The sequence below is a fragment of the Gadus chalcogrammus genome, chromosome 9 (assembly GCF_026213295.1).
Source record: "Gadus chalcogrammus isolate NIFS_2021 chromosome 9, NIFS_Gcha_1.0, whole genome shotgun sequence".
Lineage (NCBI taxonomy): Eukaryota > Metazoa > Chordata > Actinopteri > Gadiformes > Gadidae > Gadus > Gadus chalcogrammus.
The window spans coordinates 3,767,919-3,781,737 of NC_079420.1; the positions used below are offsets into that span (position 1 = coordinate 3,767,919).

Genomic DNA, 13,819 nt, shown 5'->3' on the forward strand with positions numbered 1-13,819 from the left:
CGACCCCTTCAGGTTACCAGCCGACCCACTCTGCCTCCGGAGTTACCACCGCCCCCCTTATCTCTACTGCGGCCTTGCTTACCAGACTCCTGCATGAGGAGGGCGGAGTTGAAGAGCGCCAGCTTGTGGCGCGGGTTGAGCTCCAGCGCGTGCTCAAAGTTCTTGAGGGCCTCGGTGGGCTCCTTCATCTCGATGTTGACGATGGCCAGGTTGTACCACAGGTCGGGGTTGGTGCGGTCGAGCTCCAGGGCCCGTAGGTAGGCGTCACGGGCCTCCGAGGGCTTGTTCATCTTCAGCAGGAGCTCCCCTCTGAGAAGGGGCGACAGTAGAGTGTGAGGGGGTGTGTTCACACTGTGAAAGGCTTTGTTATGGTTCCACGTTGACCCAACCACGCAGACACTTCGAAGCAGTCGCAAACCCATTTTGGTTCTGCATCGGGTTTTTGCTAGCGGACCGATCACCTCAACGCAAGGTTACACTTTTAAGGAGGCGCACGCCAGGTCCTTGCAGTGGATGCAAGGAGGGGCCGCAAGGACGTAATGGTTCGGTAAACCCCCTCGCGTTGGGTCAACGTGGAACCATAACTAAGCCTTAAGGCTGGATAACCACTGGGGAACATTCAGAGATTGTTTTGAATGGTTTTTTTTCCATTCATAATGCAGGTTATCCGAATTCAAGCTGGCCTGAGACTGCAGTTTAAAATGAACTGAACCGTTTTCCCTTCATCATTCCTACTGTGTTATCTAAAGAAGACGTAGGGACTGCTGCGTGGGCGTCAGCGGCCTTCGGGGCCACCCATTGATCAGAGTCCCACTCGGTTGCGGCAGAGCTCCACTGCAGCCTTCAAGGACAGGCGCTGCTCCCCAAGGAGGGATCACACTGCCACGCTGGCTTTGACCTCTCATTTCTACGGCTGCAACCGAGGAGTGGGTGAATAAATAAATAAATATAATGGAATCAATATTACAATCATCCCAACAGGTTCTCTTCACGATATCGAAGTAGGAAGCCGGGAACGAGAACGAAACACAGATGGAGCATTGGTGTGTGTTTATACATTCTTTCGGCCGGCATTGGAAGCCGTCAACACGCTGTTTTCTGTGGTGGCTGGGATGCCGCTGAGCCACTGGCGGTTGGAATGTGGACGGAGAACAAAAGGGGATTTGCATGTAGTGTGGTGACTAATCGACCATATAATCAATCACTGATTTCAAACTGTCAACAGAGCCATGGGCCCACAGCCGCTGTTTGACTCGTGTTATTGAAGTTCTTGAGGGCTTCACGACTGTACCTATTAACAGTGTTATCCATCCATTATATTTTGTAACAATAATCACAATACTGTTCTGTTGTTATACGTTTCTGACAAACGCCGAGAGGAGAGGATTGGGGGACATCACTTGGTGAGTCAGGGTGAGTTTTGCAAGTTCCCGAGTCACAGCGACACCAGCCGTTTAGAAGCCCGTTTCCTCCGATAACTTCGTTTACATCTTGCATGCCCCTATTAGGTCTGACAGAAGCCACATGTGGTACTCGTCTGCAACATGGAGAGGAAACACGGCGGTAAATGCAATCACAACACGGAAGCTTGGTTGTTTCAGCGGCCTCTAGAGCAAAGCCTCTGGATTCCAAGAGGCGGAGACTAGAAATCCAAGCTGAGATGGCCTGTAGCTCCTTAACCCCAAAAATCACTCTAAGGCCCAATCCCATTTCTACCCCTTACCCCTTCCCCATACCCCTCCCCCTTGTTTGAAGGGGTAAGGGGAAGGGGTAAGGGGAAGAGTTTTTTGCGCTTTATACCTAAGGCAATAAGTAGCGATAGGGTGAATTCCCCCATTAACCCCCGATGTCCCAGCCCAGGGCCGAGCAGGTGCGATTCACCCTGCAGGGCTGGCCCAGCCAGTCCAGGAAGGTGAGGTGCTGCCTGAGGTGCTCCCAATGCAGTATTAAACAAGTTCTTTCAACTGCTCCTGTCCAACCCCAATGATCTCACTGGCCACCTTCACCAGTCTACCTACTCAATTTCTGTTATTGAGAGTCAAGTTTCCAAACCAGTTTCAATAAAACAGATTAAGGATAGGCATTGTAGAAAAGGGACATCTTAACAGTGTTGACGTCAAATCCTCTCATTTTGCGTAACACAACCACTGCTGCACCTTCTTGCAAATGCTCTCTTGGCCTCAGAAGCGTATTGTCGATTATAGTCCCAAGGTAAGCGCCTAGAACCTCAGTGTCAGCACTCCTCTCGATCACGATCAACACGCTACACTATGAGTCGGCAGACGTGCATAGGAACTGTGTACTTTCTGGATAGATGGATGTAGGCCCAGCTGTTGTCGGAGAGGGGTGGACCCATTAATGATCGCTCACCCTTGATAAGACTTGAAGCCTGCAGGGTCCTGGGCAGAGCGTGACCCGTTTAGCATGAGAAGAAACACCCAGATGGCCTAAGGAATAAACCATTAAGCTCAAAGGAAAAAAAATAAAAGTTGGCCGAGGAAATAAAACGCATCACTGAGACGACACGTCCCACAAGTCGTGGCAACAAAGAAGAAAAATGCATATTCATTTATTAATAAGGAATGAATGATGTTCCTTTACTAAATTAATAATCATCTGAAAGTGAATTTCACATTTGCCGGACGAGTTTTGTTTTTCACGATTACGCCGCTGAGCTGAATCAGAGAGCAAAATGGGCTCTTTGTAGAAACCAGAGTGTCTCTATGACTGAAGCACGAGACTGACAGGGTGGGCGGGGGGTGTCCTTGCCTGCTGATGTAGGCCTGCTTGAAGTCAGGCCTCATGCTGATGGCCTGGCGGTAGAGCTGGTCAGCCTCCTCCAGACGCGACTCGTTGGTCCGGATCAGGTTGGCCAGGTTGATGTAGACGTTCAGGTGGTTGGGGGCCACCCGGGTGGCGTACTTCCTCCCGGGGATTACCTGAGAGAGACCAGACCGCTGATGAGATGGTACTGCAGGAAGTGAAGGACGATTTACGTAAGAGATAACAAAAACAACAATGGAACTGCGGATAACACTACCAGTTGGGCTGGTAGGCTGAAACTTCCATCAGATAAAAGATTCCTTCTGAGATTCCTGCTGCAACGGAAAATGATTCCTTGGAAAAAAGTTTTGGAGTGCGTTCTGGGAAGCGAAAGCCGCGGGACAACTGTGTTTGTTTTGTTTCAAGGGTAAATCCATTTTAGAAAAAGGTGTGTGAATGGCTGTGTGGAGTACATGGTTTTTAAGAGCTGCATTCCTACCTACATTGGGGAAGTTAATGATCACAGAACGCTCTGTCTGGGAGACTTGGTTAGTCCGACCAGGTGTGGGCAAGTGCACCTCTACAACTTTACTTCAAGGTACCCACAATGAGAAATCGGGGTACAAGCGGCTGTGCCTGTAGGGACCACGACAGACCCCCTGGGGGGTTATTGATGATCCTTTATGGGCCATTTCAAAATCCACCCTTTAGTTACATGAGCAGGAATGTCCTACCAGATGTGTGATCAGTCAGATAGACCAGCCAACCAGTTGGTTCAGTTCACTCACTAGGCTGGTTGGTGGATTTATTTATCAAAGATCTGGATGGGAAATCAAATGTGCGTCACTAAAGGTTTGATTTTGAAATGGCTTGTCATGACGATTCAGCATGTGACCAGGTGGTAAAACAGTGGCCCTTTCACAATGTAGGTCACGCAGTGCAGTTATTATGGAGGCCTCGTCCCTGGGACGCGGATTGTGGTTACAGCTCAGAACCCTGAATACAGAAAATGACCCTTTTTATACTGATGTATGAGTACAGCTCTTCGTCAGAGATCCCTTTATCGAGAGGACCTTCCACTCTCTCGCCACTTTAACCATCGAACTGAAGCAGATATCTCGCCCCGGAACGTCCCTCCCACTCTTTGGCCAATGTGCCCAAATTCTCAGCCCCCCCCTCGCAGGCTTTCCGTCGGGAGTTGAGAACACATTGGAGCTAGGCTTGTGAGGTTCAGGATGACATAGTGGTTAACAGCTGACTGATTGTTTGATCCTCCAAATAGACCGCTGGCTGTCCCTTGCTAACCTGAACCAAGATCCCAGATAAAGAACGCACTCTGCTCCCTGATCAGTCCCACGTTTAAACCACACGCTCCTCTCCTTGTTTCACTGGGAAAGGGGTAGTCCAACTGCATGTCTTATCACTTAGAAGTCACAGTCAAACGGCCAAACACATTTGGCCGTTTGACTGTTTGGATCAGAAAGGGTGAACCATCAACCATAGCTGAATTTCACCTTTAATATTATACAGTTGCAGAATGGCAGAGTATCATATCGGAATGTTTGTTTACTACTCACTTTTTGACTATTTTATCATCAACACCCTCAATGCAATAACACCAACAGACAAAAGACTTTGGGGCCTTACAAGAGGTTGCCAAACCCCTCCCTTCCCCTAAGGCTAGGGCTTAGTGAGGAAGGTGCCTAAAGGTAGACTGAGGCTGCGGATCAATCCAAGAATGTTGACGGCTGTCAGACACCCTAGCAAGACGTTTCCTACAAAATCCTTCATTCATAGTTCAGGGCTCACGGCGCACCTGGCATTAAAAGGCGGTGTGAGGACATCTCTCCAAAAGAGTCTGTCACCTCCAGGTTAATGCTTGTTTTCTTCAAGGTTTTAGATGAAAGAGACCCAACATGACAACTAATAAAAGACTTGCTGGCAGACAAGAAACTGGTTTTACTTTCCCATAAAACGATTTGCCTGCCACATATATAAACAATTCTTATCCAAACAAAACGGATGCCATAACTATTCTTTGCAAACCACTGTATAGCAGGAGTGTCCTTGCAATGAACATTTAATTCCATGCTGCACACACACACACACACACACACACACACACACACACACACACGCACGCGCACGCAGCAGGTACCTGTGGCATCAGGGATTTGGCGATCATGTAGGCTTCCTCAGCCTCTTTAGACATGTTCAGGTTCTTGTAGGTTCTCCCCACGTTCATATGGGCACCGATGTCATCTAGATAGACAACCAATCAGGAGAAAGGATAAGTATCGGTTTCGAATTCAATAGATATGTGTTTGTTGACTAAATGACACCCTGTTTTACCCTTGGAATCGGATGTCACTAAAATGCGTACAACATCTAATTTACACCTGGCATTAGAATGCGCCTCCAGTGTCCACATAGGCATTCTATATGGCTCTTGCATGATAGAACTTGGTATGGTTAAATAGGATGATGGCAGGCCCTAGTAAAATCAGAAATCATGTGGATTGACAGATCTGGTTACAAATGCGTCTTTGGTGAATTGACACCTTGAATTGTATGTTTTATGGCGACATCTGATTCATATCTGAATGGTTATATGGTTAGAGGGGCTATGAATAACCTTGAAACATGACTATTTCATAACGCTTGTAGTGCCTTTTGAACACAAAGTAGTCCCTTTTGAACACAAAGCGTGTCTGGAATGCAAAGCTGATGTGTGGTGATTAGAGAACCAGGAAATCCTCAATGGGAATAATGTGTTTTGATGGCGATTTCGAGGAAACAAGCAAAGAAAACCCCCTGCGTCTGAGCCATGCACAAGAGCCGGAAACTCAAGACAGAGGCTAAGCCGAGTGAACATGGGCGATGGGAAAGATTGAACCAGCTTGCCCAACCCAATTTAGAATGCATGATTCAAGTGACTGATAATCTGTTCAGTAATTCAAGAGGCCTCTCTTTTTTCAGACTCTTTCAGACTTGAATCAAGTGAATATTAACTACTCAGGGGGGAGTCATCCAACGGCCAGATTTTCAATTGATTAAATTATATATATTACATATGTTATTTTGTATATTTTCATTTCATGTACTGGGAATCAGAGGGTATGTAGTAGGGATGTTGCACCAACCAGGCAAGATAGTGAGCTCACTAAAGCACACATTAGGTTCCATTAAAATACTTTCTCAAGTGCATACATTCTGAGAATGGGGGACTCCCAGAGGGAACTGGACCCCTAACCGCCATGTTAATCCCCAGTTCAGACGCAAATATACATAACCCTTATTCAAACTAGGGATGCACCGAAATGAAAATTCTTGGCCGAAACCAAAACCGAATACACTGAAACAGTTGGCCGAAAGCCGAAACCCAATACCGAATGTGGCTTTTACTGTTTTTCATTCATTTTGCTTTAATTTTTCACCATTGCACAAATCAAACAATTAAATGTCCTTTATAAACTTTTTTGTCTTGCTTTTCAATAAAAAAAGTCAATTACAAATTTGATACAAAATATTTATTTAATACTGAACGTTTTCTAACATTCCAGCAGACCTTATAGCAAGAATTGAAGAAAAATGTACCTTTAAATAAATGAGTAAAACAATTTTTTTTTTTTATTTTTTTTTTTTATCAAAAATAAAAATGTCTGTGTATTATGTACGGCCTTTTTACTCCTTCAGCCGAACCCGAACATTATGTTTTGGGCCATTTTCGGCCGAACATTTTCGGTGGCCGAATATTCGGTGCATCCCTAATTCAAACAGAATCTTGTGAACACAATCATCCTCTGAGGTTTAAAATGAACGAAATACCCGGGCTTCTGTTAGATTTCATTCCACCTGGTCAATTTGTTCAGCAGGGACATAAGTCAGCAGCTGAACTTTAGCTACGCAGGCAAGGAATTATATACCTCCACATGTTCAAACAACACCACCATGTTGCTGATGGGATTATTCACAGACAAAAACTATTAACCGATTAATAATTAACAATAAATTACCACTGGCAGAGGTGTTGGCGTAAAAGGCAGTTGTTAAGGTTAATATTTATTTAACAAGTGCTTGCAGAGGGAAATCTGTGCGATACACCGGATTTGGCCTAATAATTGTTTATAGCCCAGAAGATCAGATAGGATCAGTTTTCTTACCTGGCTGCACTCTGGTGGCCTGGAGGAAATAGCGGAGAGCTCTCTCGTAATTGTTTTGGTTTTCTAGTGCATGCCCAACATTGTTCCACAGTTTGGCATTGTTCTTGTTCACCTGAGGTGATAAAACAGAAGATTGTTATATTTAATCATGCGCAACGAAAACATACCTGCGGGGTATTTAATCAAGAACACGGAAATAAAGGCATATGCCTGATAACACATTTGATGAAATGACGTTTGCATGCTAAGTTCCATAACTTTTAATAAAAAATGCAACAATGTATTTTTTATTTATAATCAAATAGACCACGGTGTGCGGGTCTGTTTCTATCTTGGAACAGGGTACTGTGCCAGTCCGCCTTAGTCTTGTACATTAATGGAAAACCCCGGCTCCAGTTTGTGCATTCTGGCAAGGAAGCTAAGGATCATTTAAAAAAATAATTAGCACATTTAAACTGGCGTCATTGGCCAAGTTGACTGGCGTACCTTCAGTGCAGAGGTGAACAGCGTGTACTCAGATTCCCAATCCAAGTTCCGGTTGAAGGTCTTCACGGCATGTGTGGCGAGGAGGACCCCGATGACCATCCACGACATCTTCTTCAGTTGTCTGGAGCAGAGGAATACATTCAATACCGTGCCCATGTACAAATGATCACCTAACTCCAACACTGGACAAGACCATCAATGCTCATTCCCTCACCATGTGGCGGGAACTCCATTTACATACAGCATGGATTGGCTATCACTAGCTGGAATATCATCAATTATTAAAAATGAACACTTCCTGGGTTCAGGCCAAAATCACTTTGATACAACATGCTGGATGCCAGCTGCATCAACTTTTTATTTTATGGACCATGAATACATGAACAAATCTAGGGGACCCATTATTTGCAGCACTTAAGTTAGGCTATTTCCTCACAAATGGCAAAATGCCCTTTGCGAGGAAGTACATCTTGACCAAAGGGAAGGTCAAGGTGTACTTTGTACAAGCACTCACCCTTTGCGCGAGACCACCCTGAAGCCGTGCGCCACTAGCACACAAAAGCCCATGCTGGGGACGTAGAGCACCCGCTCAGCCACCACGAAACCCACCGGGAAGAAGAGGTTGGACGCGGGCACGAAGGGCAGCACGATCAGGGAGAGAGCCTGGGGGAGAGAGACAGACAGAGAGTGAGAGACGGGTGGAGAGCAAGAGATGGGCAGAGATCGAGAGACAGGCAAAGACAGGGAAACATTTGATTTGATTGCAGATACTAGATACACATTAGGAAAAGTCCCCTATGTTATATGAAACCAGCATGTTCAAATATAAGATAAAATCCCCGGTATGTAAACTTCCCTTCCCTTTCGTGAAAACAAAAAGGTTTCCTCCTGTACATCTTGATAAATGAAGGAACATTTTGTGCTCAAAGGTACAACCTTTAAAAGATCAACATTCTCAAAGTAATTTGTAAATGTAGTAAAAATAACTGAGAAATGTTAAGCATGTTAATTGCATTAAAATGTCTGCAAATAGAGACGCAAACCAAGAAGTGCAAATTTTTTTGGTAGGCAATAGGTATGTGAGATACAAGTTCTTATTAATTATAGAACAATGGATAGTATTTGTCATTTCTGTGATTGCTGTTCAAAGCCAAACCCATGTTATTCAATTGTGTACCAAACCCAATACATAACTCAGAGCAGTGATTCACCGTCATATTCCTCGTAAAATTGTCACCTGTCTTTTGCAGTGTAACCACAAGCCACAAAGAATGGTTTATGTTGCAATTTCATAAATGTCTTCCTAGTCCAAATGAGAGATTAAGGGATTACATTGAACTCACAAAATGCCGTGCACTCTGACAGCCCAAACCAGCCTGAGGCAGAGAGGCAATTTTCCCACAAGAATTAAGAAGTAAAGAGGTGGCGGAAAGCTTCTGCTGAACACCCCTGCAATACCTCACCTTGCACAACTCCCAGCCCTAGTTCACATAGTTTAACCGATGTTATCTTTCTTTTGATCCTGGGGAATGAAGACCTTATTTGTACGGATACTTAATGATTACACTCACACACATTACGGCTTGTAAAGAACAACATTGGATCGCAATACTTGTGAATAAAAACAAACTATCACCATCATAAATGATAAGGCTATAAGGATACTGTGCTGGCGACACATCCTACGGAAGTTGTTTGCACCCCCATAATTCAGTACAGTACATTACTTCAATGAATCGTCATGTGACCGAGACAGTATTCCCACCCAGCCCCAATAAGCGTTTGGCACGAGTACAAAGATAACTTTGGTGGTCATTAAAACATGGGGCTTAAAATAAAGACAACTTTGACTTCAAGAAACTGATTGTCACTCCGGGACAGAGCTTCAAGCTAGAGATTATCGTGACAAGGACATAGAGTTTGGCTTTCTGTAATTAGAACTTGGAAAATCACAAGGCAATAACAGGAGACATCTATTAAATAGCACTAAGTGATTTAGTCAGAAGAAGGTTTATATAATGATTTATACCCTGTGAAAGACATTGTGCTTTGGGGAACTTTGCAAGCAATGGGAAAGCCATACACAATGCTGAAGGGCTCTACACTTTGGAACACCTCTGACAGCACTGGATTAGACAGCGTTTTACATGTGCAGACAGAGTTGATGCGTCCAAATAAACATCAGATTACCATAACCCAGACACGTTAAAGTGTGACAAAGATCTTCTGGCCTTAAAGGATGAACAAGACACTACAAAACATCGGGCCTAATATTAAACCCTGTGGCACACCATGACATATGCTAAGCCAATTAAACCCCATTTAAATGGACATACTTATCCAGAAATGGCTGCTGAGATATCCCTATGCTGGTCAAATTATTACATATCATGATGGTCCGGGATAGTGTGAAAGGTCCTGGACAAGTCAATAAATCCCAATGGCGATGCACCAATGATTGCCTTAATAAATTAATGTTAACACGCTTACAAACAGGACACATTGAACTGTAAATGGTATTTAAGGTTTGTCAGAGTTGTACTAAAGACTACAATTGTGTAAAATTGCCCTTGGCTCAACTGCCTCACTCACCTAATCCTTAAATGATGGCTTCAGTCAATCCATTATAGGCCCATGAAACTGGTCATTACATTTTCTTCCTCAAAAGGGTCTAAGCAACAATTTCTCTCAAGTTGTAACGAGGTTCAGTCCTCTCCCAGAGAAGAAAAATAAAGATTTTTTTGTGAATTGCCCTTCATAGCGTTAAAAATAGACACTATAGTTATCTTTTATATATTTACCATTATATCATAAGCAGAGCTTTACATGTTATGGTTAAACGTCAACATCCAAAATGAACCAACCCAAAGTGCCCACACTCACAACTCAAGAGTATTTTGAGTTGCGGAAAGTCTGAGTTGGCTTCACTCTTTGTCAAATTATTGATACCACGATTGGCCCGTCCCCAACGTACTCCCACAATCTCACATGCCATCTGCAGGATCGGTGCTGAACTCTCCCACGTTTAATAAAGCCCTAAGATTCTGCTTCCCTTGGAAATGTATCATAATGCAGAAGTATGAATATCCCCATAAAGCCTCACAATTCCGCCGATCTGTAATTTGTTCCGCAGGAGGCAATAGTCCAGAAAAACCTTAACCACACCACCACGTGGAACACATAAAGCTGGAACAGCACAATAAATAAAGCTTGCCAATATGACTTTCCTAATGGGTTGATGTTGGGATAATATTATGAAAACTGGTGGAAAAAGATCATTAGTGAAAGTGTTTTCACTGAGTTTAATGACCTCTTAGGAGGCCAGGGGACTCTTACACAAGCAACCTTACTTCAGCCACCAGCACCAAACCAAACAACAGCTTCCAACTAATGCCTTTGCTGACTGACAGCCTTTTTCATTTCTTCCCATCTTACTTTTGTAGCAATGCCCCATGTCCCATCCAATGAAAGATAATATGCGTTAATAATATATAACATAGATAATATCTATCTTTTGTTCTTTATTTGAGATATACTGTATGATAACATGAATTGCCCATACTGGAGGAGATATAACGTGCACACTTACTGTAGTGATGGTATGGTATATCCAGCATTTTTATAAGTATTCATTCAGTGAATGAATGAAATAACTGAGCGAGTAGTGTGGATGTCAACAGTGACAATGAAAAGCTTTGTGCTTTGTTTGTGCTTTTGTGGCTCCTTGTCAAACCTATTGGTGAGCAATGTAATGTTCACCATGCATCCTCTAATGCAACAATGTTGTTTGTCTTTGCTTTTCTTGCATGCTTCACGTCACCCGTCAAGTCCGCTTGCCAGATCCCATGAAAATAAGCCATTCGGGAAAGAAAGTGAAACCATTGGTCCCATCTCCGAACCTCAGCGTTCAATGAGTCTGTTGCAAACCATCAAGCACCAAACTCCATCCCATCTGGCATGTTCTGACATGCTCTGGCACTGCCGTAGTTAAACGTTTTGTCCCCATTTGCTGCTCTCCACCACAATAGTTTAACTGGATTGTCGAGTCCAAGTGTTGTAAAATTTACATTTGTTAATCAAACTTGTAAGATACCCAGCATCAAATAGACTTGTGTATCAGTATGTATGTATGTATGTATGTATGTATGTATGTATGTATGTATGTATGTATGTATGTATGTATGTATGTATGTATGTATGTATGTATGCTTGTATACATGTATGCATGTATGTCCATCCAATTCCATATACAAGTCCACACCCAGTTGGTAATAAGGAAACCAATGGATGGAATGGACAATTCACTTCATGAAAATCACCCACAACAGATGATGACTTTTGTGTACACCTGGGCTCCAGCCACATCTCAGTTCTCCCAATGATGTCCTTCAGATGCCGTAGGTTGTGTATAGTTTAGTTTTTTCACTGGGCCATTCTAGAGACCTTTCTCTGTCCCACGCCGATGCAAAATAAAGAAATGGGAACGGGAACGTTGGCTCACCATGATGACTGTTTTGGCGGAGCTGTGGCTGTAGCGCAGGCTGTGATAGGCCAGCAGGCCCAGCAGGCCGTAGAAGGCCAGGGTGGCCAGGTTGCGGGCGTCTAGGAAGGACTCCACTAGGGGGATGGTGCCCATGGTCCAGTCGCAGCAGAGCTCCGAGGGGTTGAGGAGGAGCCACGCGTTGACGGGCAGGAGGTAGTTGAACGTCAGCTGTTTGGTGGGCGCCGGGCTGACTGCCGCCGGGTTATCGAATCTACAGAGGAAAGGATTTTGGGGGGAGGCAACAGTCAAAACAACAGCGATTGTGGGTGCAAGATTCCTGGGATAACGAGACCTTGACCTCGATGAGAATCAGGTGAAAAATGTGAAAGGCAAACTGAGCTGTAAAACATATCCAGAGTGAAACGACAAACAAATAGGCAAAACAATATAAACGTCTCAACTCTGAGGAACTCGGAATATAATTTTGAGAGCAGGTATAAATTGTTTTACCGCGATAAGGAGTTGACCGCAGTAAACTCATCCATAAACAGGAATCCCATAGGGGTTGAACCTACATCCGACGCCAGCATCCAAGAGGAGCAAAGCCTCTTAAGCACTCTATGCAGCATTCCAAGGATTGGCGCTGAACATCAGATGCTGTACAGCTCAGATATTTCCTGAGAGCTAAGCTGCTCTGTTTGGTAAACCCACCACAGACTAAACAGTTCTGGGCCCACCATGTCAAAGACAGAACCCCCCCCCCTCTTCACGTCTTCCCGCCAAGACCAATCACTGCTCCGGGTCATTGTTATTGCTCAACCAGTGCTTTCTTTTTAATCATCCTAATTCTGCGATACAATCTGGAGACAGCCCATCATAACTGCAGGCGGATTAGGAGCATCTAGGCCAACCTCGTGTCATTTGATCTTTGAGATCCAGTGTCTTTGGGTTTCACTGCGGGGATAAAGTACATTTTATTTGTCTATGCTATAGGACCAACAATAGTTTGTGTTTGTGTTTCCGTCTTGTAGGAGCAGGACTGCTGTACGTAAACAGAGGCTTCCCTGGTTTCTTAGAAGATAAGAAATGCACAAATTTCACATTTGATATTTATCTTTGGGCTATGTGTTGTAAAGAGAAAATACTAAATGGATAAATTCAGGATAAAAGAATAAAATTAAATATATTATAGAATACTTATATCACTCTTTACTAGGAGATCTTTAACATTTCCTGTTGGATCGAAGCCAATGTAGACAGAAGAGGCTTCGTCTAGTGTTTCCACCAAAACGACACAGAGGTTAAAGGGAAGGCGAGGAGAGCTTTCACTAAAGCAAATCTGTTTAAAGACATTACATAAACCATTGCATGATTTGCGTTGAGAACCGAGGCAAAACTCATACAATGTGTTTAGATAACCCCCGTGGTCCAGTGATGATAAAAACGATGTCCGTTTGGTTTGGAACTCGTCGTCAGCGGTCTCGCGCACATAAAACACACAGCAGCTGTGTTGTGTTCTGCTTTTGTCTCGTTTGTTCGTAGGAAGCTCATCAAGACATGAATAAACGGACCACATATACACACGCTTCTCCAACACTCGTAGCGTTTTGCAATCATTGTGACATTCACCCGTTCACACACACACACACACACACTCACACACCGTCTGCGGTGTCAACCGTGCGAGGCGACAGCCGGCTCGTCGGGAGCGGTAAGGGCAAGGTGTCTTGAACAGGGACACCTCGAAACACCTCGATAATCGCCCTCCATCCTGAACCACTGCCAGCAGTAGGCCTTGATTTGAAAAAACTACATTGTAAGAGGAGCGGTAGCCATGTGAGGTTACAAGGGGAATAATCACTTAACTCAGCTCGCACTAAAACCATCTTGGCAATATTTATATTACGGTTAAGAGCTCAGGATA

General features: G+C 44.1%; 1 protein-coding gene across 1 annotated transcript in view; it reads right to left on the reverse strand.

Moving 5' to 3' along the window:
- tmtc3 (transmembrane O-mannosyltransferase targeting cadherins 3) overlaps positions 1 to 13,819 on the reverse strand; it is a 29,552-nt gene that overhangs the window by 4,278 nt on the left and 11,455 nt on the right. Inside the window, exons 7-13 of the mRNA XM_056599774.1 lie at positions 11,914 to 12,166; positions 7,927 to 8,075; positions 7,413 to 7,533; positions 6,927 to 7,038; positions 4,922 to 5,025; positions 2,770 to 2,939; positions 83 to 309 (exon numbers count right to left, since the gene is read on the reverse strand). Coding sequence (XP_056455749.1) covers positions 83 to 309; positions 2,770 to 2,939; positions 4,922 to 5,025; positions 6,927 to 7,038; positions 7,413 to 7,533; positions 7,927 to 8,075; positions 11,914 to 12,166 — 1,136 coding nt within the window. The remainder of the gene's footprint in view (positions 1 to 82; positions 310 to 2,769; positions 2,940 to 4,921; positions 5,026 to 6,926; positions 7,039 to 7,412; positions 7,534 to 7,926; positions 8,076 to 11,913; positions 12,167 to 13,819) is intronic.